The sequence below is a fragment of the Oncorhynchus masou genome, chromosome 16 (assembly GCF_036934945.1).
Source record: "Oncorhynchus masou masou isolate Uvic2021 chromosome 16, UVic_Omas_1.1, whole genome shotgun sequence".
NCBI classification, from domain to species: Eukaryota; Metazoa; Chordata; class Actinopteri; order Salmoniformes; family Salmonidae; genus Oncorhynchus; species Oncorhynchus masou.
In genome coordinates this window covers 27,936,085-27,958,894 of record NC_088227.1, presented here as the reverse complement: position 1 = coordinate 27,958,894, position 22,810 = coordinate 27,936,085, and the positions used below count along the sequence as shown (strand labels likewise).

Below are 22,810 nucleotides of genomic sequence, written 5' to 3'. Positions count from 1 at the left end.
TTTAGATTTGTGTGTATTATTAGGTAGTTGTTGGGGAATTGTTAGATTGCTTGTTAGACATTACTGCACTGTCAGAACTAGAAGCACAAGAATTTTGCAATTCTCGCATTAGCATCTGCTAACCATGTGTATTTGACCAATAAAATGTGATTTGATTTGATTTGGGTTCAAGTCTGGACTCTGGGTGGGCCACTCAAGGACCTTCAGAGACTTGTCCCGAAGCCACTCCTGCGTTGGCTTGGCTGTGAGTTTAGGGTCACTGTCCTGTTGGAAGGTGAACTTTCGCCCCAGTCTGAGGTCCTGAGCACTCTGAAGCAGGTTTTCATCTAGGCTCTCTCTGTACTTTGCTCCGTTCATCTTTCCCTCGATCCTGACTAGTCTCTCAGTCCCTTCCGTTGAAAAACATCCCCACAGCATGATGCTCCCACAACCATGCGTCACCATAGGGATGGTGCCAGGTTTCCTCTAGACGTGACGCTTGGCATTCAGGCCAAAGAGTTCAATCTTGATTTCAAATCAAATCTAGTCACGAGTACAACAGGTGTAGACTTTACAGTGAAATGCTTAATTACAAGCCCTTAACCAACAATGCAGTTTTAAGAAAATACATAAAAAAGGTAAGAAATAAAAATAAATAATTAAAGAGCAGCAGTAAAATAACAATAGCGAGGCTATATACAGGGGGTACCGGTACAGAGTCCATGTGTGGGGTTACCGGTTAGTCGAGGTAATTGAGGTAATATGTACATGTAGGTAGAGTTATTAAAGTGACTATGCATAGATACTCACAGAGAGTAGCAGCAATGTAGAATAGAGGGCGGGTGGGGGCAATGCAAATAGTCTGGGTTAGATGCAAAAAGTAATTTGATTAGATTTTCAGGAGTCTTATAGCTTGGAGGTAGAAGCTGGTCAGAAGCCTCTTGGACCGATACTTGGCGCTCCGGTACCGCTTGCCGTGCACAGCACCAGAGATTTCAGTCTATGACAAGGGTGGCTGGAGTCTTTGACCATTTTTAGGGCCTTCTTCTGACACCGCCTGGTATAGAGGTCCTGGATGGCAGGATCTCTACCCTCTGTAGTGCCATACCAGGCGGTGATGCAACCAGTCAGAATGCTCTCGATGGTGCAGCTATAAAACCTTTTGAGGATCTGAGGACACATGCCAAATTTCTCTAGTCTCCTGAGAGGGAATAGGTTTTGTTGTGCCTTCTTCACAACTGTCTTGTGTGCTTGGGCTATGTTAGGTTGTTAGTGATGTGGACGCTAAGGAACTTGAAGCTCTCAATCTGCTCCACTACAGCCCCGTCGATGAGAATGGGGGTGTGCTTGGTCCTCCTTTTCCTGTAGTCCACAATCATCTCCTTTGTTTTGATCGTGTTGAGGGAGAGTTTGTTGTCCTGGCACCACATGTCTAGGTCTCTGACCTCCTCCCTATAGGCTGTCTCGTCGTTGTCGGTGATCAGGCCTACCACTGTTGTGTTATCGGCAAACTTAATGATGGTGTTGGAGTCATGCCTGGCCGTGCAGTCATGAGTGAACAGGGAGTAAAGGAGGGTCCTCAGCACGCACCTCTGAGAGGCCCCCGTGTTGAGGATCAGTGTGTTGGATGTGTTGTTACCTACCCTTACCACCTGGGGGTGGCCCGTCAGGAAGTCCAAGATCCAGTTATAGAGGGAGGTGTTTAGTCTCAGGGTCCTTAGCTTAGTGATGAGCTTTAAGGGCACTATGGTGTTGAACACTGAGCTGTAGTCAATGATAAGCATTCTCACATAGATGTTCCTTTTGTCTGGGTGTGAAAACCTGTTTTCACTTTGTCATTATGTGGTATTGTGTGTAGATTGCTGAGGATTTTCTTTTTTTAATCCAATTTAGAAGAAGGCTGTAACTTAACATTAATGAAGAAAAAGTTGAGGTTTAAGTACTTTCCGAATGAACTGTACCACACACACACACACACACACACTCCATATCTGCTGCTGCTACTCTGTTTATTATATATCCTGATTGCCTAGTCTCTTTTACCCGTACCTACCTGTACATACTGTATTACCTCAATACCTCGTGCCACTGCACATTGACTTGGTACCACTAATCCTTGTATATAGCCTCATTATTATTATTTTATTGTGTTACTATTTCCTTATTTCTTGAGCAAATATTTTTCAAATTTTTATTACCACGCTGCCGAACGCTCCTCTCCTCCGTTTTATCAACAAAACAAAAACAAATGCTGATTCCAGCTCTAAAGAAACATTGGTAAATGGTTAATAAACAGTCAACAGATAAACCTTGCATACTCACCAGAGTGACTTTCCTCTCGATGTGTCCGTAGTTGAAGTTTCCATTCTGGATGGACTGGTATGCCTTGTGGAGTTTCCAGGCTATGCCGGAATAGGAGAAGAGGATGATGAGGCAGGGGATGAAGGTACAGAAGATAGACAGAGACATGATGAAGGTAGAGTGGTTCAGGGAGTCTTGGTAGCTTGCCCAGTCCACGGAGCAGGCCACTCCGAAGGGCTCCGGTCCGTAGCCGCCCCAGCCCAAGAGAGGGAACACAGCCCACAGCCCAGAGTACAGCCAGATCAAACTGATCACCATGGTGATGGTCCGACGCTGGAACTTGTTGCCTGGTGGAGAGGTAGAGTATAAGCCTAACACTAGCCCTAACCCTTACTCCGAGCCTAATCCTAGACAAAACCTCATTTTAACCCTAGCCAGATAACATTGATCACCATCATGACAGTGTCATGCTGGAACTTACTACCTGTACTAGAGGTAGAGAGGAGTGTACAGGTGAGGAAAGCTATAGCCCTGTAACGATAGGCTCCCTTATCCTTAAAGGAAAGATACACCCATTTTGAATGCTATATTGTTTTTGTTAAACTCAGAGTGATGTTCTTTCAATTCCCTGGGTCATTTCATGTTTGCATGTGTATCTGAGGTATTGCCATTCAAGCATGCCGGAAATTGACTGTTATGATGTAGCATTGCGATAAAGCAGCTTTCACTACACTCTACACTAACGTCTATCATACATGTCAGATTTTAATACTGGCCGATGTCATAACGTGGGAGAGTGTCTTCTCTCAAATGAGCCATTGATCACATTTTTGCGATATTCCTACCTCAATAAATGTGTAATTTAACAGAGGGTCTACCACATTTCTTCTATTTGTCTGCCTCTTCAATCCAGGTTGCATTGCAAGGTGCAGAATGTCAGACTCCACTGCAAAACACATCAATCTGCAGATTGAACATGGTGAGATTGTAGACTCCCAAATTGATAGCGCCGTGTGTTTTGGTGATTTTACAACTAACTAGCTACTTCACATGCCGTTAAAAACTTTGGTATTATTGTATGTATGTACATTTGTTAGCTAGCTAGCCAACCAGCCAATAGAGAGAACATTGCACTGTGGGTTTTGAAGTTGATTTGAGCTGCAACAGATTTCCACAATGAATTCCTAATCTTGCTACCAATCTTATTATAACAACAAAATGAAAACTTTGTTAACCACAAAATATTGTTCTCACATATTAGTGTTATTTAATACTGTACACAATAGGAGTTTGTAGTTTTGGGTCGATTTTTCCTTTAAGGTTGTGGTTAGAGTTTCTTTGGGCTATGTGTCCAGGGCTTAGCAGATAACCTCTGGCTATTCCCTCACTTCATTAGAGTAAAGCTCCATAAGGATACACACTGTACTAAACATCCTGAGAATTCAACACAACAAAAATACTCTTTGTATCAAATACCCCCCCCCCCCCAAAAAAAAACACATTCGTCGAAACCAAATACAACAAATGTATTTTTTTTTCAATTAAAATATGTTCATTAGTAATCAAATATAACAGCTGGCATTGAATCACACAGTATATTTTATGATTAAATACTAACAGTTATATTTGATTATTATTCTTTCAATACTTAACTTACTTTTCCAGTTTGGTTAAACCTAATGAATAGTATAAATACAAAATAATACACTGAATATTCAAAACATTTTTTCATGTTGGTTGATTTTTCACCTTGGATTTATCCTATCCAAATGTATTTATTTGGGTTACAAGCAATAAATACATTTCCTGTTAATCAAGATATTGGGGCGGCAGGGTAGCCTAGTGGTTAGAGTGTTGGATTAGTAACCGGAAGGATGCAAGTTTAAACCCCTGAGCTGACACGGTACAAATCTGTCGTTCTGCCCCTGAACAGGCAGTTAACCCACTAGGCCGTCATTGAAAATAAGAATGTGTTCTTAACTGATTTGCCTAGTAAAATAAAGGTAAAATAAATAAAAAATATTAAGTTGGTTCCATAAGATGAAATATTGACTCCAAACATTTACTTTACATAAGACTTTCAAATGAACTGGTTACAATATTGTAACCAAATCGTGACGATCTCATCAATAGAACTTTCCAGACTCATTTTTGAGTACTCATTTTTTTGATGCTGATACAGTGCATTTGTAAAGTATTCAGACCACTTTTTCCACCTTTTGTTACGTTACAGCTTTTTCTAAAATTGATTCAATTGTTTAAATTGTCTACACACAATACCCCATAATGACAAAGAAAAATCTGTTTTTTAGAAATGATTGCAAATTTATTAAAAATAAAAAACAGAAATAACACATGTTATTCCATCTCCACAGACGAACTCTAGAGCTCTGTCAGAGTGACTATCAGGTTCTTGGTCACCTCCCTGACCAAGGCCCTTCTCCCCAATTGCTCATTTTGGCCAGACGGCCAGCTCTATGAAGTGTCTTGGTGGTTCCAAACTTCTTCCAGTCTCATAGTAAAGGGTCTGAATACTTGTGTAAATAAGGTATTTCTGTTTTTATTTTTTAATACATTTGCAAAAAAATATATCTATTTTTTAAAACTCTTATAACTTTGTCATTATGGGGTAATTTAGGTAGATTGATGAGGATTAATCCATTTTAGAATAAGGCTGTACCGTAATAAAATGTGGAAAAAGGGAAAGGGTCTGAATACTTTTTGATAATAACATATTCAGTGCTGGCAGTAAACATATAGTCATAAAATAAAACAAAAAACAAAACACATAACCTGGAATGACATTCACTATCACGGGTGGCCAAAAATAACAAACTGAAATCCAAGCCCCCAATAGGCCACTCCTCCAACTCTTCTGTTAGGCTGCAGTCACTAAATTGCAAACACCACTATGCAAAGCAATGTGTGAGGTGTTGAAAGGAATTTAAAAGCTTTCATTCAACAACAAAAAATCACGTTGATCTGACAAATTCGTTATTTGACTTCAAGCAAATTTTATAGAATACGTTGAACAAACCAAAGCATAATTTTGGTTCATGCCAATCAGAAAAACCACTTCAGATGAACAACAGTGCCATCCCACTTTTTACAATGTTCATCAGAAGCATTGATGAGAATTGGTTTTGACAAGATGCCAGTGGCTAGCTCGGCTGCCATCCGGGACCACCATGGCTGCGTTTGGAAACAACCCCCTATCACAGAATTAGAATCAGAAACCTATTTCTGAGCCAACAGTTTGGAACTGTAATCAGCACATTAGATAGTGAGATAGATGTGATGGTGAATAGAATGAATAAATGAATGAATAAACCAATGAATAATGTGATGGCTGATCTATCTAATGATGAAAGAAATGTGCCTGTGAAGATCTCATGTTATGTAGCCTAATTGTCAGAGCAACTGTAAGGTTGGTTTTAGACAATCAGCCCAATTCTGATATTTTTTTCACTAACTGGTCTTTGTGTATGTATACAGGCATGAAACAGTTACGTGCACATAAACTCTTGTGTTTGAATGTACTGTATCATATCCATTGGTAGCTGCTGTCATTCAACTTGTTTTTATATGGTGAATGCACACGTCTGTGTGTGTGCGCATGAGTAGCTTTTTATGTGGGTGTGCACGTGTGTGTGTGTACACCTGCGTGAGAATATGTTGTATAAAGTATGCCTTTTCAATATTTCATGTGTTCTGGCAAAAATCAGCCAGATCGGATGTATCTACCCATTTATACACAACTGACAACCTTCTGACGTGCTGCCATGATTTAATCACAACCTCACCTTATCTGCTGGTTAAACGCTGGGTTTTACAATAGAAGTAGAATCACTTGTGTTCATCCCTCCTGCTGTGTGTAGATGGTGACGATATGAAACCGGTATAAAACAGTCCAGAACCTTAAGAAGTAACTTATTTCCAGTTTTTTTTCATGTACAGTATTTTATCTGCAACAGGGGATTATCATTCATAAACCGTTCATGTCATGCAAATACATACTGTATGCACAAACGTTTCAAATGAATAGCCTTCTTCCTCGGTATGCGGGACACAGACAAATGGGTGTCCAGAACTGGGAATGTCAAACATTTCCTGGTGATTCTCCATGCGTCCCAACAGCCTTGCCAGCCATATACTACAGTAGCCGATAGGGTCTAACATGTGTAACTGGGATCCCAGGACTCTCCAGGGAATACTTTTCCACTTTTTCCCAACATTTTTACAACAACACCTGGGAAGTAAAAAACAAATCCTCCAATGTTGCACTAATTTCACAAAATACACAGGTTTAACCTCTCTACTGTTAGAAAGCCGGATCAACCCAGAATAAGAGTGAATTAAGCTATTTTGAAAACGCAATTAAGGTAATTAACTGGAATGATCTCTTGTCCTATACAGATGTGGAGGCTGATAGTCAGGTTTTTCTATCCACAATCCAGACTACAATAAATGGTTTCCTAAAGAAAATCAAATCCAAACCTGGCCAAAAGAACACTCTTCCTTGGCTAAATGGAGAAATCTGGAAATTGGAAATTGAAAACATCCGAAGCTCATCAAAGGTAAACGATTTAATTTGATTGCTTTTCTGATTTTCGTGACCAGGTTGCCTGCTGATAGCTAGGCATAATGCTATGCTAGGCTATCAATAAACGTACGCAAATGCTTATCTTGCTTTGGCTGTAAAGCATATTTTCAAAATCTGAGATGACAGGGTGATTAACAAAAGGCTAAGCTGTGTTTCAATATATTTCACTTGTGATTTCATGAATAGGAATATTTTCTAGTAATATTTACAGTGCCTTGCGAAAGTATTCGGCCCCCTTGAACTTTGAGACCTTTTGCCACATTTCAGGCTTCAAACATAAAGATATAAAACTGTATTTTTTTGTGAAGAATCAACAACAGGTGGGACACAATCATGAAGTGGAACGACATTTATTGGATATTTCAAACTTTTTTAACAAATCAAAAACTGAAAAATTGGGCGTGCAAAATTATTCAGCCCCTTTACTTTCAGTGCAGAAAACTCTCTCCAGAAGTTCAGTGAGGATCTCTGAATGATCCAATGTTGACCTAAATGACTAATGATGATAAATACAATCCACCTGTGTGTAATCAAGTCTCCGCATACCCCTAGAGTATACTGTAGCCTATAAAATACAGTTAATAAAGCCTGCAGGACACCCCTACAGTATACTGTAGCCTATAAAATACAGTTAATAAAGCCTACAGGAAACCCCTACAGTATACTGTAGCCTATAAAATACAGTTAATAAAGCCTGCAGGAAACCCCTACAGTATACTGTAGCCTATAAAATACAGTTAATAAAGCCTACAGGAAACCACTACAGTATACTGTAGCCTATAAAATACAGTTAATAAAGCCTACAGGAAACACCTACAGTATACTGTAGCCTATAAAATACAGTTAATAAAGCCTGCAGGAAACCCCTACAGTATACTGTAGCCTATAAAATACAGTTAATAAAGCCTACAGGAAACCCCTACAGTATACTGTAGCCTATAAAATACAGTTAATTAAGCCTGCAGGAAACCCCTACAGTGTACTGTAGCCTATAAAATACAGTTAATAAAGCCTGCAGGAAACCCCTACAGTATACTGTAGCCTATAAAATACAGTTAATAAAGCCTGCAGGAAACCCCTACAGTATACTGTAGCCTATAAAATACAGTTAATAAAGCCTACAGGAAACCCCTACAGTATACTGTAGCCTATAAAATACAGTTAATAAAGACTGCAAGAAACCCCTACAGTATACTGTAGCCTATAAAATACAGTTAATAAAGCCTGCAGGAAACCCCTACAGTATACTGTAGCCTATAAAATACAGTTAATAAAGCCTGCAGGAAACCCCTACAGTATACTGTAGCCTATAAAATACAGTTAATAAAGCCTGCAGGAAACCCCTACAGTATACTGTAGCCTATAAAATAAAGTTAATAAAGCCTGCAGGAAACCCCTACAGTATACTGTAGCCTATAAAATACAGTTAATAAAGCCTGCAGGAAAACCCTACAGTATACTGTAGCCTATAAAATAAAGTTAATAAAGCCTGCAGGAAACCCATACAGTATACTGTAGCCTATAAAATACAGTTAATAAAGCCTACATTAAACCCCTACAGTATACTGTAGCCTATAAAATAAAGTTAATAAAGCCTACAGGAAACCCCTACAGTATACTGTAGCCTATAAAATAAAGTTAATAAAGCCTACAGGAAACCCCTACAGTATACTGTAGCCTATAAAATAAAGTTAATAAAGCTTGCAGGAAACCCCTACAGTATACTGTAGCCTATAAAATAAAGTTAATAAAGCCTACAGGAAACCCCTACAGTATACTGTAGCCTATAAAATAAAGTTAATAAACCCTACAGGAAACCCCTACAGTATACTGTAGCCTATAAAATACAGTTAATAAAGCTTGCAGGAAACCCCTGCAGTATACTGTAGCCTATAAAATAAAGTTAATAAAGCCTGCAGGAAACCCCTACAGTATACTGTAGCCTATAAAATAAAGTTAATAAAGCCTACAGGAAACCCCTACAGTATACTGTAGCCTATAAAATAAAGTTAATAAAGCCTACACGAATCCCCTACAGTATACTGTAGCCTATAAAATACAGTTAATAAAGCCTGCAGGAAACCCCTACAGTATACTGTAGCCTATAAAATAAAGTTAATAAAGCCTACAGGAAACCCCTACAGTATACTGTAGCCTATAAAATAAAGTTAATAAACCCTACAGGAAACCCCTACAGTATACTGTAGCCTATAAAATACAGTTAATAAAGCCTGCAGGAAACCCCTACAGTATACTGTAGCCTATAAAATACAGTTAATTAAGCCTACAGGAAACCCCTACAGTATACTGTAGCCTATAAAATAAAGTTAATAAAGCCTACAGGAAACCCCTACAGTATACTGTAGCCTATAAAATAAAGTTAATAAAGCCTGCAGGAAACCCCTACAGTATACTGTAGCCTATAAAATAAAGTTAATAAAGCCTACACGAAACCCCTACAGTATACTGTAGCCTATAAAATACAGTTAATAAAGCCTGCAGGAAACCCCTACAGTATACTGTAGCCTATAAAATAAAGTTAATAAAGTCTGCAGGAAACCCCTACAGTATACTGTAGCCTATAAAATAAAGTTAATAAAGCCTACAGGAAACCCCTACAGTATACTGTAGCCTATAAAATAAAGTTAATAAAGCCTACAGGAAACCCCTACAGTATACTGTAGCCTATAAAATAAAGTTAATAAAGCTTGCAGGAAACCCCTACAGTATACTGTAGCCTATAAAATAAAGTTAATAAAGCCTACAGGAAACCCCTACAGTATACTGTAGCCTATAAAATAAAGTTAATAAACCCTACAGGAAACCCCTACAGTATACTGTAGCCTATAAAATACAGTTAATAAAGCTTGCAGGAAACCCCTGCAGTATACTGTAGCCTATAAAATAAAGTTAATAAAGCCTGCAGGAAACCCCTACAGTATACTGTAGCCTATAAAATAAAGTTAATAAAGCCTACAGGAAACCCCTACAGTATACTGTAGCCTATAAAATAAAGTTAATAAAGCCTACACGAATCCCCTACAGTATACTGTAGCCTATAAAATACAGTTAATAAAGCCTGCAGGAAACCCCTACAGTATACTGTAGCCTATAAAATAAAGTTAATAAAGCCTACAGGAAACCCCTACAGTATACTGTAGCCTATAAAATAAAGTTAATAAACCCTACAGGAAACCCCTACAGTATACTGTAGCCTATAAAATACAGTTAATAAAGCCTGCAGGAAACCCCTACAGTATACTGTAGCCTATAAAATACAGTTAATTAAGCCTACAGGAAACCCCTACAGTATACTGTAGCCTATAAAATAAAGTTAATAAAGCCTACAGGAAACCCCTACAGTATACTGTAGCCTATAAAATAAAGTTAATAAAGCCTGCAGGAAACCCCTACAGTATACTGTAGCCTATAAAATAAAGTTAATAAAGCCTACACGAAACCCCTACAGTATACTGTAGCCTATAAAATACAGTTAATAAAGCCTGCAGGAAACCCCTACAGTATACTGTAGCCTATAAAATAAAGTTAATAAAGTCTGCAGGAAACCCCTACAGTATACTGTAGCCTATAAAATAAAGTTAATAAAGCCTACAGGAAACCCCTACACTATACTGTAGCCTATAAAATTAAGTTAATAAAGCCTACAGGAAACCCCTAAAGTATACTGTAGCCTATAAAATACAGTTAATAAAGCCTGCAGGAAACCCCTACAGTATACTGTAGCCTATAAAATAAAGTTAATAAAGCCTACAGGAAACCCCTACAGTATACTGTATCCTATAAAATACAGTTAATAAAGCCTACAGGAAACCCCTACAGTATACTGTAGCCTATAAAATACAGTTAATAAAGCCTGCAGGAAACCCCTACAGTATACTGTAGCCTATAAAATACAGTTAATTAAGCCTACAGGAAACCCCTACAGTATACTGTAGCCTATAAAATAAAGTTAATAAAGCCTACAGGAAACCCCTACAGTATACTGTAGCCTATAAAATAAAGTTAATAAAGCCTGCAGGAAACCCCTACAGTATACTGTAGCCTATAAAATAAAGTTAATAAAGCCTACACGAAACCCCTACAGTATACTGTAGCCTATAAAATACAGTTAATAAAGCCTGCAGGAAACCCCTACAGTATACTGTAGCCTATAAAATAAAGTTAATAAAGTCTGCAGGAAACCCCTACAGTATACTGTAGCCTATAAAATAAAGTTAATAAAGCCTACAGGAAACCCCTACACTATACTGTAGCCTATAAAATAAAGTTAATAAAGCCTACAGGAAACCCCTACAGTATACTGTAGCCTATAAAATTAAGTTAATAAAGCCTACAGGAAACCCCTAAAGTATACTGTAGCCTATAAAATACAGTTAATAAAGCCTGCAGGAAACCCCTACAGTATACTGTAGCCTATAAAATAAAGTTAATAAAGCCTACAGGAAACCCCTACAGTATACTGTATCCTATAAAATACAGTTAATAAAGCCTACAGGAAACCCCTACAGTATACTGTAGCCTATAAAATACAGTTAATAAAGCCTGCAGGAAACCCCTACAGTATACTGTAGCCTATAAAATAAAGTTAGCATTTTTGAGCTGTCAAGGAGTCTCTTCAGACAGTCACAAATTTGATAGGCATCTCTGTCACAGACATAAAATCTGTGTTAACAGAGTCATGAGGGAAAAATCTTCTCCTGTCCAAGAGCCTATTTTCCTAACCAGTCCCAATCCCATTGAAACACAAAATTCTGACTGCTGTATCGCATAAAAACTCCTAATTGTCTTCTGTAATCTATAGATTTCAATGCATTATCAAAGCCAGGGGCATTTGCTGTGAACTTTGACCTAATGGGAAGGAAAGTAGTAGGTGTCGCAAAAGATTTCCATTTTGTTGAGGCGCGTTTGCCTTTGAGTGCTTCGGCTGTTCCAATCAGCCCCAGATGAAAACGAATGATCCGGTTAGAATGCTATTGGATATATATGATTATAACATTATGAAGATTGATTCTGCACTTAGTTTGACCAGTTTCTTCGACCTGTAATGTCTTTTGGAAGTTTTGGAAGTTTTCATGCAAAGTTATCCTGGACCAGAAGTCATTTTTTGGCCATGTGAGCTGAAAGTGGTAGCAAATGCTGCTATTTGGACACTAGAATTGAACATTATGAAACAAAACAATTTATTGTTGAACTAGCACTCCTTGCACTACATTCTGATGAAAGATCAAAGGTAAGGGAATATTTATGTTGTAATTTTGTATTTCTGTTGACTCCAACATTGCGGAGAAATATTGTTACGTCTGAGCGGCGTCTCAGATTATTGCAATGTTAGGCTTTTTCCGTAACGTTAAAATAAAATGTGACATAGCGGTTGCATTAAGAACCAGTGTATCTTTAATTATATGTAGAACATGTATCTTTAGTCAAAGTTTATGATGAGTATTTCTGTTATCTCTTTCCACTGGGATTCTCTGCCTCTAACCCTATTACAGGGGCTGGCTTACTGGGGCTCTCTCATGCCGTCCCTGGAAGGGGTGTGTCACCTGAGTGGGTTGATTCACTGATGTGGTCATCCTGTCTGGGTTGGCGCCCCCCCTTGGGTTGTGCCATGGCGGAGATCTTTGCGGGCTATACTCAGCTTTGTCTCAGGATGGTAAGTTGGTGGTTGAAGATATCCCTCTAGTGGTGTGGGGGCTGTGCTTTGGCAAAGTGGGTGGGGTTATATCCTTCCTGTTTGGCCCTGTCCGGGGATGTCCTCGGATGGGGCCACAGTGTCTCCTGACCCCTCCTGTCTCAGCCTCCAGTATTTATGCTGTAGTAGTTTATGTGTCGGGGGGCTGGGGTCAGTTTGTTATATCTGGAGTACTTCTCCTGTCCAATTCGGTGTCCTGTGTGAATCTAAGTGTGCGTTCTCTAATTCTCTCCTTCTCTCTCTCGGAGGACCTGAGCCCTAGGACCATGCCCCAGGACTACCTGACATGATGACTCCTTGCTGTCCCCAGTCCACCTGGCCGTGCTGCTGCTCCAGTTTCAACTGTTCTGCCTTATTATTATTCGACCATGCTGGTCATTTATGAACATTTGAACATCTTGGCCATGTTCTGTTATAATCTCCACCCGGCACAGCCGGAAGAGGACTGGCCACCCCACAAATGCTCTCTCTAATTCTCTTTCTTTCTCTCTCTCGGAGGACCTGAGCCCTAGGACCATGCCCCAGGACTACCTGACATGATGACTCTGTCACGCCTTGGTCTTAGTATTTTGTGTTTTAGTTAATTAGTTCGTCAGGCCAGGGTGTGACATGGGTTTATTGTTTGTTGTAATTCTTAGTGGGGTTTTTTAGTTACCAGTAACCAACACGCTGCATTTCGGTCCGACTTTCTTGCGACAAACGAAGAACGCCGTTACAGAATCACCCACCACACACGGACCGAGCAGCGTGTCAACAGGCAGGAGCAGCCCAAAGAGGAGCCGCGTATTAAGGATTTCTGGACATGGGAGGAAATCCTTGACGGGAGAGGACCCTGGGCTAAACCAGGGGAGTGTAGCCGCCCAAAGGTGCAGCAGGCGAAGAGGAAACAGGAGCAGCCCAGAGAGGAGTACAGTATGGATTATACGACGTGGGAAGAAATAGACAGGTGGGCGGCCGACCCAGAGAGAGTGCCGGAGCCCGCCTGTGATTCGCTGGAGCAGTGTGAAGAGGGCTATAGGAGAATGGAGTCGGAAAAAAAGACACGGCGGCGCAGAGCGAAGCCCCAAAAATTTCTTGGGGGGGGGACTCAGGAGACAGACCTGAGCCAACTCTCCCTGTTTATCGTGAAGAGCCAAGGAGGAGACCAGAACCGGTGTTGGAGGTGAGCGAAGCAGAGACTGTGAAGGAGTTAATGGGGAAATTGGAGGAGAAAGTAATGAGGGAGTTGCTAGTTTGGTGCTTTAGGTACAATATTCGTCCGACGGAGCGTGTCAGGGATTTAATGGCACCTGGGTCAGAGCTCCATACTAGTCCTGAGGTGCGTGTTAGTCGGCTGGTGAAAAATGTGCCAGCCTCACGCACTAGGCCTCCTGTGTACCTACCTAGCCTTGCACGTCCTGTGCCAGTCCTGCTCTCAGGCTCTCCAGTACACCTTCACGGTCCAGTCCATCCTGTGCCACCTTCACACACCAGTCCTCCGATGGTAGCTCCCCGCACCAGGCTTCCTGTGCGTGTCCTCTATCCAGTACCACCTCCACACCCCAGCCCTCCAGTAGCAGCTCCCCGCACTAGGCTTCCTGTGCGTGTCCTCGGCCCAATACCACCAGTGCCAGCACCACGCATCAGGCCTTCAGTGCGCCTCGCCTGTTCAGCGCAGCCAGCGCTTTCTCCCTCTCCTGCGCTGTCGGAGTCTCCCGTCTGTTCAGCGTTTCTAGAGCCTTCCTCCTCTACAGCGCTGCCGGAGCCTCCTGCCTGTATGGAGCAGCTAGAGCTGCCAGTCTGCATGGAGCAGCTAGAGCTGCCAGCCTGCATGGAGCAGCTAGAGCTGCCAGTCTGCATGGGGCAGCCAGAGCTGTCAGTCTGCTTGGAGCAGCCAGAGTTGCCAGTCTGCATGGAGTTGCCAGTCTGCAAGGAGCTGCCAGTCTGCAAGGAGCTGCCAGTCTGCAAGAAGCCGCCAGAGCTGTCAATCTGCATGGAGCAGCCAGAGCCGCCAGTCAGCCAGACTCTTCCAGATCTGCCAGTCAGCCAGACTCTTCCAGATCTGCCAGTCAGCCAGACTCTTCCAGATCTGCCAGTCAGCCAGACTCTTCCAGATCTGCCAGTCAGCCAGACTCTTCCAGATCTGCCAGTCAGCCAGACTCTTCCAGATCTGCCAGTCAGCCAGACTCTTCCAGATCTGCCAGTCAGCCAGACTCTTCCAGATCTGATAGTCAGCCAGGATCTGCCGGATTCAACTGCCTAGCTGGGCTTCTTCTCAGTACTGGGCTTCTTCTCAGTACTGGGCTTCCTCTCAGTGCTGGGCTGCCCCTCAGTCCCGGGCTGCCCCTCAGTCCCGAGCTGCCCCTCAGTCCCGAGCTGCCCCTCAGTCCCGAGCTGCCCCTCAGTCCCGAGCTGCCCCTCAGTCCCGAGCTGCCCCTCAGTCCCGAGCTGCTCCTCAGTTCAGTGGGGTTCTGGGTGAGGACTATTCGGCCATGGTCGGCGGCGAGGGTAGATTATCCCAGGACGCGAAGGGGAGGAACTATGACTTTTATGGAATGGGGTCCACGTCCCGAGCCGGAACTGCCACCATGGACAGACGCCCTCCCGGACCCTCCCTATGGTTTTGAGGTGCGTTCGGGAGTCCGCACCTTAGGGGGGGGGGTTCTGTCACGCCTTGGTCTTAGTATTTTGTGTTTTAGTTAATTAGTTCGTCAGGCCAGGGTGTGACATGGGTTTATTGTTTGTTGTAATTCTTAGTGGGGTTTTTTAGTTATTGGGATTGTAGCTGATTAGGGGTGTGTGTTACATAGGTTTGGCTGCCTGAGGCGGTTCTCAATCAGAGTCAGGTGATTCTCGTTGTCTCTGATTGGGAACCGTATTTAGGTAGCCTGGGTTTCACTTTGTATTTCGTGGGTGATTGTTCCTGTCTCTGTGTAGTGTTCACCAGATAGGCTGTAATAGGTTTCACGTTCCGTTTTGTTGTTTTGTATTTATTCGTTATTTCATGTATAGTTCCGTTATTTGTTTCATTAATAAACATGAGTAACCAACACGCTGCATTTCGGTCCGACTTTCTTGCGACAAACGAAGAACGCCGTTACAGACTCCTTGCTGTCCCCAGTCCACCTGGCCGTGCTGCTGCTCCAGTTTCAACTGTTCTGCCTTATTATTATTCTACCATGCTGGTCATTTATGAACATTTGAACATCTTGGCCATGTTCTGTTATAATCTCTACCCGGCACAGCCAGAAGAGGACTGGCCACCCCACATAGCCTGGTTCCTCTCTAGGTTTCTTCCTAGGTTTTGGCCTTTCTAGGGAGTTTTTCCTAACCACCGTGCTTCTACACCTGCATTGCTTGCTGTTTGGGGTTTTAGGCTGGGTTTCTGTACAGCACTTTGAGATATCAGCTGATGTACGAAGGGCTATATAAATAAATTGGATTTGATTTATCTGGCGTAGCTTTCTATAATTCCTCCGGATATTTTGGAGGATATTCTGAACATGGCGTCACTGTAAACCGAGATTTATGGATATAAAATGCATATTATCGAACAAAACATACATTTACTGTGTAACATGTCATCTGATGAATATTTTCAAGAGGTTAGTGATTGATTCTTTTTTAAATCCTGCTTTTGTGAATTTTATCTTTTGCTGGAAAAAATGGCTACGTTTTTTCTTTGGTTTGGTGGTGGTCTAACATAAATATATGTTGTGTTTTCGCCGTAAAACATTTTAAAAATCTGACACGCTGGGTAGATGAACAAGGTGTTTATCTTTCACTAGCTTTAAGCACCAGCTGTCAGAGCAGCTCACAGATTACTGCACATAGCCCATCTACAATTTAGCCCAAACAACTACTTCTCCCCCTACTGTATTTATTTAGCTCCTTTGCACCCCATTATTTCTATCTCTACCTTGCACATCCTTCCACTGCAAATCTACCATTCCAGTGTTTAACTTGCTATATTGTATTTACTTCGCCACCATAGCCTTTTTTTTGCCTTACCTGCCTTATCTCACCGCATTTGCTCACATTGTATATAGACTTATTTTTCTATTGTATTATTGACTGTATGTTTGTTTTACTCCATGTGGAACTCTGTGTTGTTGTATGTGTCGAACTGCTTTGTTTTATCTTGGCCAGGTCGCAATTGTAAATGAGAACTTGTTCTCAACTTGCCTACCTGGTTAAATAAAGGTGAAATAAAATATGAAATGGGTGATGGACGAAATGTAACACATCACACTGAATGGGGTGTCTTGGATTTACATACAGAATCATTTGAAATACTCTGATACCAGGTTGGGTAGAACTAACAAAATTAAACATCTTATAACCTATTCCATTCTACAGGTAAACATGCCCAGCTCATGTCTGTTACTTCCATATAGGCTATGTAACTATGTGTAAAAATAAAACATAAAAAAAAAATGGCCATTATTAAATTGGTGAAATTATTTTATTGAGCTTTTTATTCCCTTATGTACTTACTTTTTCTATTGCTGTTTTTGTCAATACAACTAAAACCAAAGACCTGATCATTGACTTCAGAAGACACCAACCTACAGTACCAACCCAGCGCTGGAGATTAACGGACAGATAACTGAGAGAGTGGAGGACTACAAATACCTAGAAACCATCATCAACAACAAGCTCTCCTTCAAAAGAATCACTGAACACATTCACGCAAAATGTCAAAAAAGCCTGTTCTTTCTATGGAAATTTAAGAAGTTTCATGCACACCAATCAATCTTCCAAGCATTTTATATGAGTTATAGAACCCATCTTAACCTTTAATATCATGGGGTGTTTTGGTGCTCTAGGAAACACAAGTCAGAACCCAATGAACAGGGTAATAAGAATCAGTAGGAAGGCCATCGGAGCAAGCCAGGAACCCCTCAATGACATTTACAAAATTGAGTGCGGAAGAAGAGGGAACAGATAGCATGTGACATGACATACACACACTGAATGACCAGTATAGCCCCCTACCCTCCGGGCACAGGTATAGAACTTTCCCATTCAAATCTAAGAATGTAGCTTCTAGATTTGTGCCAACATCCATCAAATTCCTTAACTCTTTAAGTTTTAATTTGTATATACCCTGGGATTGCATAGCATGCTTCTAATCATTTGTACAGCCAGAAAAAGTGCAGGGCGTCAAATTCAAAACAACAGAAATCTCATAATTAAAATTCCTCAAACAGACATGTATTTTATACAGTTTTAAAGGTAATCTTGTTGTTAATCCCACCACAGTGTCCGATTTCATATAGGCTTTACAGCAAAAGCACCACAAATGATTATATTAGGTCACCACCAACTCACAGAATAATTCAGCCATTTTTCCAGCCAAAGGTAGGACTCACAAAAAGCACAAATAGAGATAAAATTAATCACTAACCTTTGATGATCTTCATCAGGTGACACTCATAGGACTTCATGTTACACAAGACATGTATGTTTTGTTCGATAAAGTTCATATTTATATAAAAACATCTGAGTTTACATTGGCGCGTTACGTTCACTAGTTCCAAAAACATCCAGTGATTTTGCATAGCGACATCAATTCAACAGAAATACTCATAAATGTAGATGAAAATACAAGTTATACACATGGAATTATAGATATACCTCTTGTGACTCTCAAACCCGGATCCGGGAGTGTAATCATAGCCTCAAACTAATTAGCATAACGCAGCGGACATAAATCTTCCTAGAAAATCTTCCTATTCATGAAAATCACAAATTAAATATATTGAGACACAGCTTGGCCTTTTGTTAATCACACTGTCATCTCAGATTTTCGAAATATGCTTTACAGCCAACGCTAGACAAGCATTTGTGTAAGTTTATCATGGCATAAAGCTGTGCTAGGCTCTGCTACCAGCAGGCAACATTTTCACGAAAATAAGAAAAGCAATCAAATTAAATCATTTACCTTTGAAGAACTTGATGTTTTCACTCAGGAGACTCCCAGTTAGATAGCAAATGTTCCTTTTTTTCCTAAAATATTATTTTTGTAGGCGAAATAGCTCCGTTTGTTCTTCACGTTTGGCTGAGAAATCGACCGGAAAATGCAGTCACTACAACACCAAACCTTTCTACAAATTAGCTCCATAATATCGTCAGAAACATGGCAAACGTTGTTTAGAATCAATCCTCAATGTGTTTTTCACATATCTATTCGATAAAATATCCGTCCGGACAATTAGATTTTCTGTGGTACCCTTCCCCATATTTGTTCCTCGACACAATCCTGTCTCTATGGACAATTCCTTCGACCTCATACACTGTCAACTGTGGGACCTTACATAGACAGGTGTGTGTCTTTCCAAATCATGTCCAATCAATAGGATTTACCACAGGTGGACTCCAATCAAGTTGTAGAAACATCTCAAGTATGATCAATGGAAACAGGATGCACCTGAGCTCAGTTCCGAGTCTCATAACAACGGGGCCGAATACTTATGTAAATAAGATGTTTTTGTTTATTATACATTTGCAAATTTGTCAAATTTACAGCTTGTTGCGTTGTGGCCATAGACAAATAATCCATAGAAGGGTGTTGTAATCTCTAACCCTGGAAATTTGACTGTTAAACTCATGGGTACACTAGCAATGGATGCCTGTCCTGACTTGAATGGGAACTGCCATCGATGGATTATATTTCTATGGTTGGTTGCAGCTGTCAGTTTTTCTTTTCAAAATGCAGTACGTACAGTTTGGAAAGCAAGTGCCTACTGCTGAAAGAGAAGACTAATCTGTCTGTAGAACCAATATAAAGAATTTGGTACTTTTTTTTTTACTGTTTTCACTTTGTCATTATGAGGTATGTGGTATGTGGACCTATGTGACCTAAAAATAGAAGGTAAGGGGGAGGGAAGCCAGGAAGAGGGGGGAAATATGACTTTGTGGTTAAAGTGTAGGTGAACAAAACATTGAAAATACATTGGCCCTTAAAACCTCTTATGGCTGGGGGCAGTATTGAGTAGCTTGGATGAATAAGGTGTCCAGAGTAAACTGCCTGCTACTCAGGCCCAGAAGCTAAGATATGTATATTATTAGTATTATTATATATTATTATTAGATTTGGATAGAAAACACTCTGACGTTTCTAAAACTGTTTGAATGATGCCTGTGAGTCTGACAGAACTCATATGGCAGGCAAAAACCTGAGGAAGAAATCCAACCAGGAAGTGGGAAATCTGAGGTTTGTAGGTTGTCAAGTCTTTGCCTATCCAATATACAGTGTCTGTGGGTTCATATTGCACTTACTAAGGCTTCCACTAGATGTCAACAGTCTTTAGAACCTTGTTTCAGGCTTCTACTGTGAAGGAGGAGAGAATAAGAGCTGATTGAGTAAGAGGTCTGGCCGAATGCCATGAGTTCAGTCAGGCGCACGCCTGTGAGAGGTAGCTGCGTTCCTTTCTAAAGAGGTTGAAACATTATTGAACATTTGTTAAAAACATCCTAAAGAGTAATTCTGTACATCGTTTGACATGTTTCTACGAGTTGTAATGGAATGTTTTTACTTTGTCTGGCCTGCGCCTCGTGTATTTGGATTTGTGAACTAAACACGTGAACAAAAAGGAGATATTTGGACATAAATGATGGACTTTATCAAACCAAACAAACATTTGTGGAACTGGGATTCCTGGGAGTGCATTCTGATGAAAATCATCAAGTGAATATTTATACTGCTATTTCTGACTTCTGTTGACTCCACAACATGGCGGGTATCTGTATGGCTTGTTTTTGTGTCTGAGCGCTGTACTCAGATTATTGCATGGTGTGCTTTTTCTGTAAATCTTTTTTTTAAATCTGACACAGCGGTTGCATTACGGAGAAGTATATCTATAATTCCATAACACTTGTATCTTTTATCAATGTTTATTATGAGCATTTCTGTAAATTGATGTGGCTCTCTGCAAAATCACTGGGTGTTTTGGAAGCAAAACATTACTGAACAGAACACGCCAATATAAACCGAGATTTTTGGATATAAATATGAACTTTATTGAACAAAACATACATGTATGTTATGTAACATGAAGTCCTGTGAGTGTCATCTGATGAAGATCAAAGGTTAGTGATTCATTTTCTCTATTTCTGCTTTTTGTGACTCCTATTTTTGGTTGGAAAAAATGGCTGTGTTTTTCTGTGACTTGGTGCTGACCTAACATAATCGCATGGCATGCTATCGCCGTACAGCCTTTTTGAAATCGGACACTGTGGTGGGATTAACAACAAGTTTATCTTCAAAATGGTATAAAATACTTGTATGTTTGAGGAATTTTAATTATGAGATTTCTGTTTTGAATTTGGCGCCCTGCACTTTCACTGGCTGTTGTCATATCGAGCCCATTAACGGGATCTCAGCCTTAAAAAGATTTAAATGATGTCCTCAAATGTTATATAATCTAGAAATCTCACATTAGCCTCTAGAACTGATGAAATTAAACAGAGGTCTAGTAACTCATTCCATTCTACAGGTAATTGTTTTTGGCTCATGTCTCTTTATATTGATATAGCCTAGGGGGCTATGCAGCTTCTTATCTATAATGTTTGGAGTTGTGTTTCCACTGTTGTTAAAGACTCTTGAATTGTTCTTTACAGTTAAGTTGCCCTGGTCCTGTCAGTCTACATCAACTTTAAAGAGCAACTGCCCCTAAAAAACAACTTCACATTTACAAAACAGCCTATGTGGCATTAATATGAGTCAGAAACTATCCAGAATCACGGTAAAATCCAGATGCAGACACATCAAATTGACAATGGTTTAATATTCCAACAGAGGCAGGCAATAGACAGGTCAAGGCAGGCAGGCAGGGGTCAGTAAACCAGAGGTGGAGCAACGATACCAGACGGCAGGCAGGGTCAGGGTAGGCAGAGGTCCACAATCCAGAGGTGGGACAAAGTTATAGGTCAGCAGGCAGGCTCAGGGTCAGAGGAAGGCAGAGTGGTCAGGCAGGCTCAGGGTCAGAGGAAGGAAGAGTGGTCAGGCAGGCTCTGGGTCAGAGGAAGACAGAGTGGTCAGGCAGGCTCAGGGTCAGAGGAAGACAGAGTGGTCAGGCAGGCTCAGGGTCAGAGGAAGGCAGAGTGGTCAGGCAGGCTCTGGGTCAGAGGAAGGAAGAGTGGTCAGGCAGGCGGGCTCAGAGCGAGGACAGGCAAGGGTCAAAACCAGGAGGACTGGAAAAAGTAGGAGCTGAGAACAAAAATGTTGGTTGACTTGACAAACAAGACGAACTGGCAACAGACAAACAGAAAAAACAGGTATAGATACACAGGGGATAATGGGGAAGATGGGCGACACCTGGAGGGGGGTGGAGACAATCACAAGGACAGGTGAAACAGATCAGGGTGTGACAGAAACATTTATTCTACTGTCAAAATTGCCCAAAAAATGTAAATAGGAAAATATTTGGTCATAATGTCAGATTTGTCGAAAACAGATTTTTGTGAGACTTCTGATCGTGACTGCATCACAATGTAAATTAAGTTATGGTTTGTTTCAGTCTTGCCTACATGCCCACAGTTGGCAGCACAAAAGTAATCATCAATTCGGAGTGCAACTGCACTCGACCCGATCGTAATACATGTGGTAAATTTGGGTGGAGTTTGGATATCTCTATGGGGCTAGTTAGGCACCATTGGTAAAGTACATAATGTACATGCGACAATATGTAAAAAATTATACATATGCAGATGTTGAAAGCATTTAACGAGAAAACAAAAAGGAGTGCAACATGAAAACAGGGTCTCTTACATTGTGTATTTTATTGACAGCCCCTAACTAGCCCCGGAGGCTATCCAAAGTCAAAGCCAGGTTGCACACCAGCCGGCTGAAGCTAATTGGCACACACGAGTAGGATATGAAGTAGAGAGTCACACCAGACAAAACACAGAGACAGCAACAGAAGAATAGTTGAAGGAGAGGGACAGACAAAACACAGAGACTGCAACAGACGAATAGTTGAAGGAGAGAAACAGACAATACACAGAGACTGCAACAGAAGAATAGTTGAAGGAGAGGGACAGACAAGACACAGAGACTGCAACAGACGAATAGTTGAAGGAGAGAAACAGACAAGACACAGAGACTGCAACAGATGAATAGTTGAAGGAGAGAAACAGACAAGACACAGAGACTGCAACAGAAGAATAGTTGAAGGAGAGAGACAGTCAAGACACAGAGACAGCAACAGAAGAATAGTTGAAGGAGAGCG

At 40.9% G+C, this 22,810-nt stretch overlaps 1 protein-coding gene across 1 annotated transcript in view; it reads right to left on the bottom strand.

Annotated features, from left to right (window-relative positions):
• The window catches only part of LOC135557298 (opsin-5-like), a gene marked incomplete at its 5' end in the record, with an annotated part of 57,466 nt that overhangs the window by 8,536 nt on the left and 26,120 nt on the right, over positions 1 to 22,810 (bottom strand). The window contains one exon of the mRNA XM_064990482.1: positions 2,302 to 2,627. Within this exon, the coding sequence (XP_064846554.1) occupies positions 2,302 to 2,627 (326 nt within the window). The remainder of the gene's footprint in view (positions 1 to 2,301; positions 2,628 to 22,810) is intronic.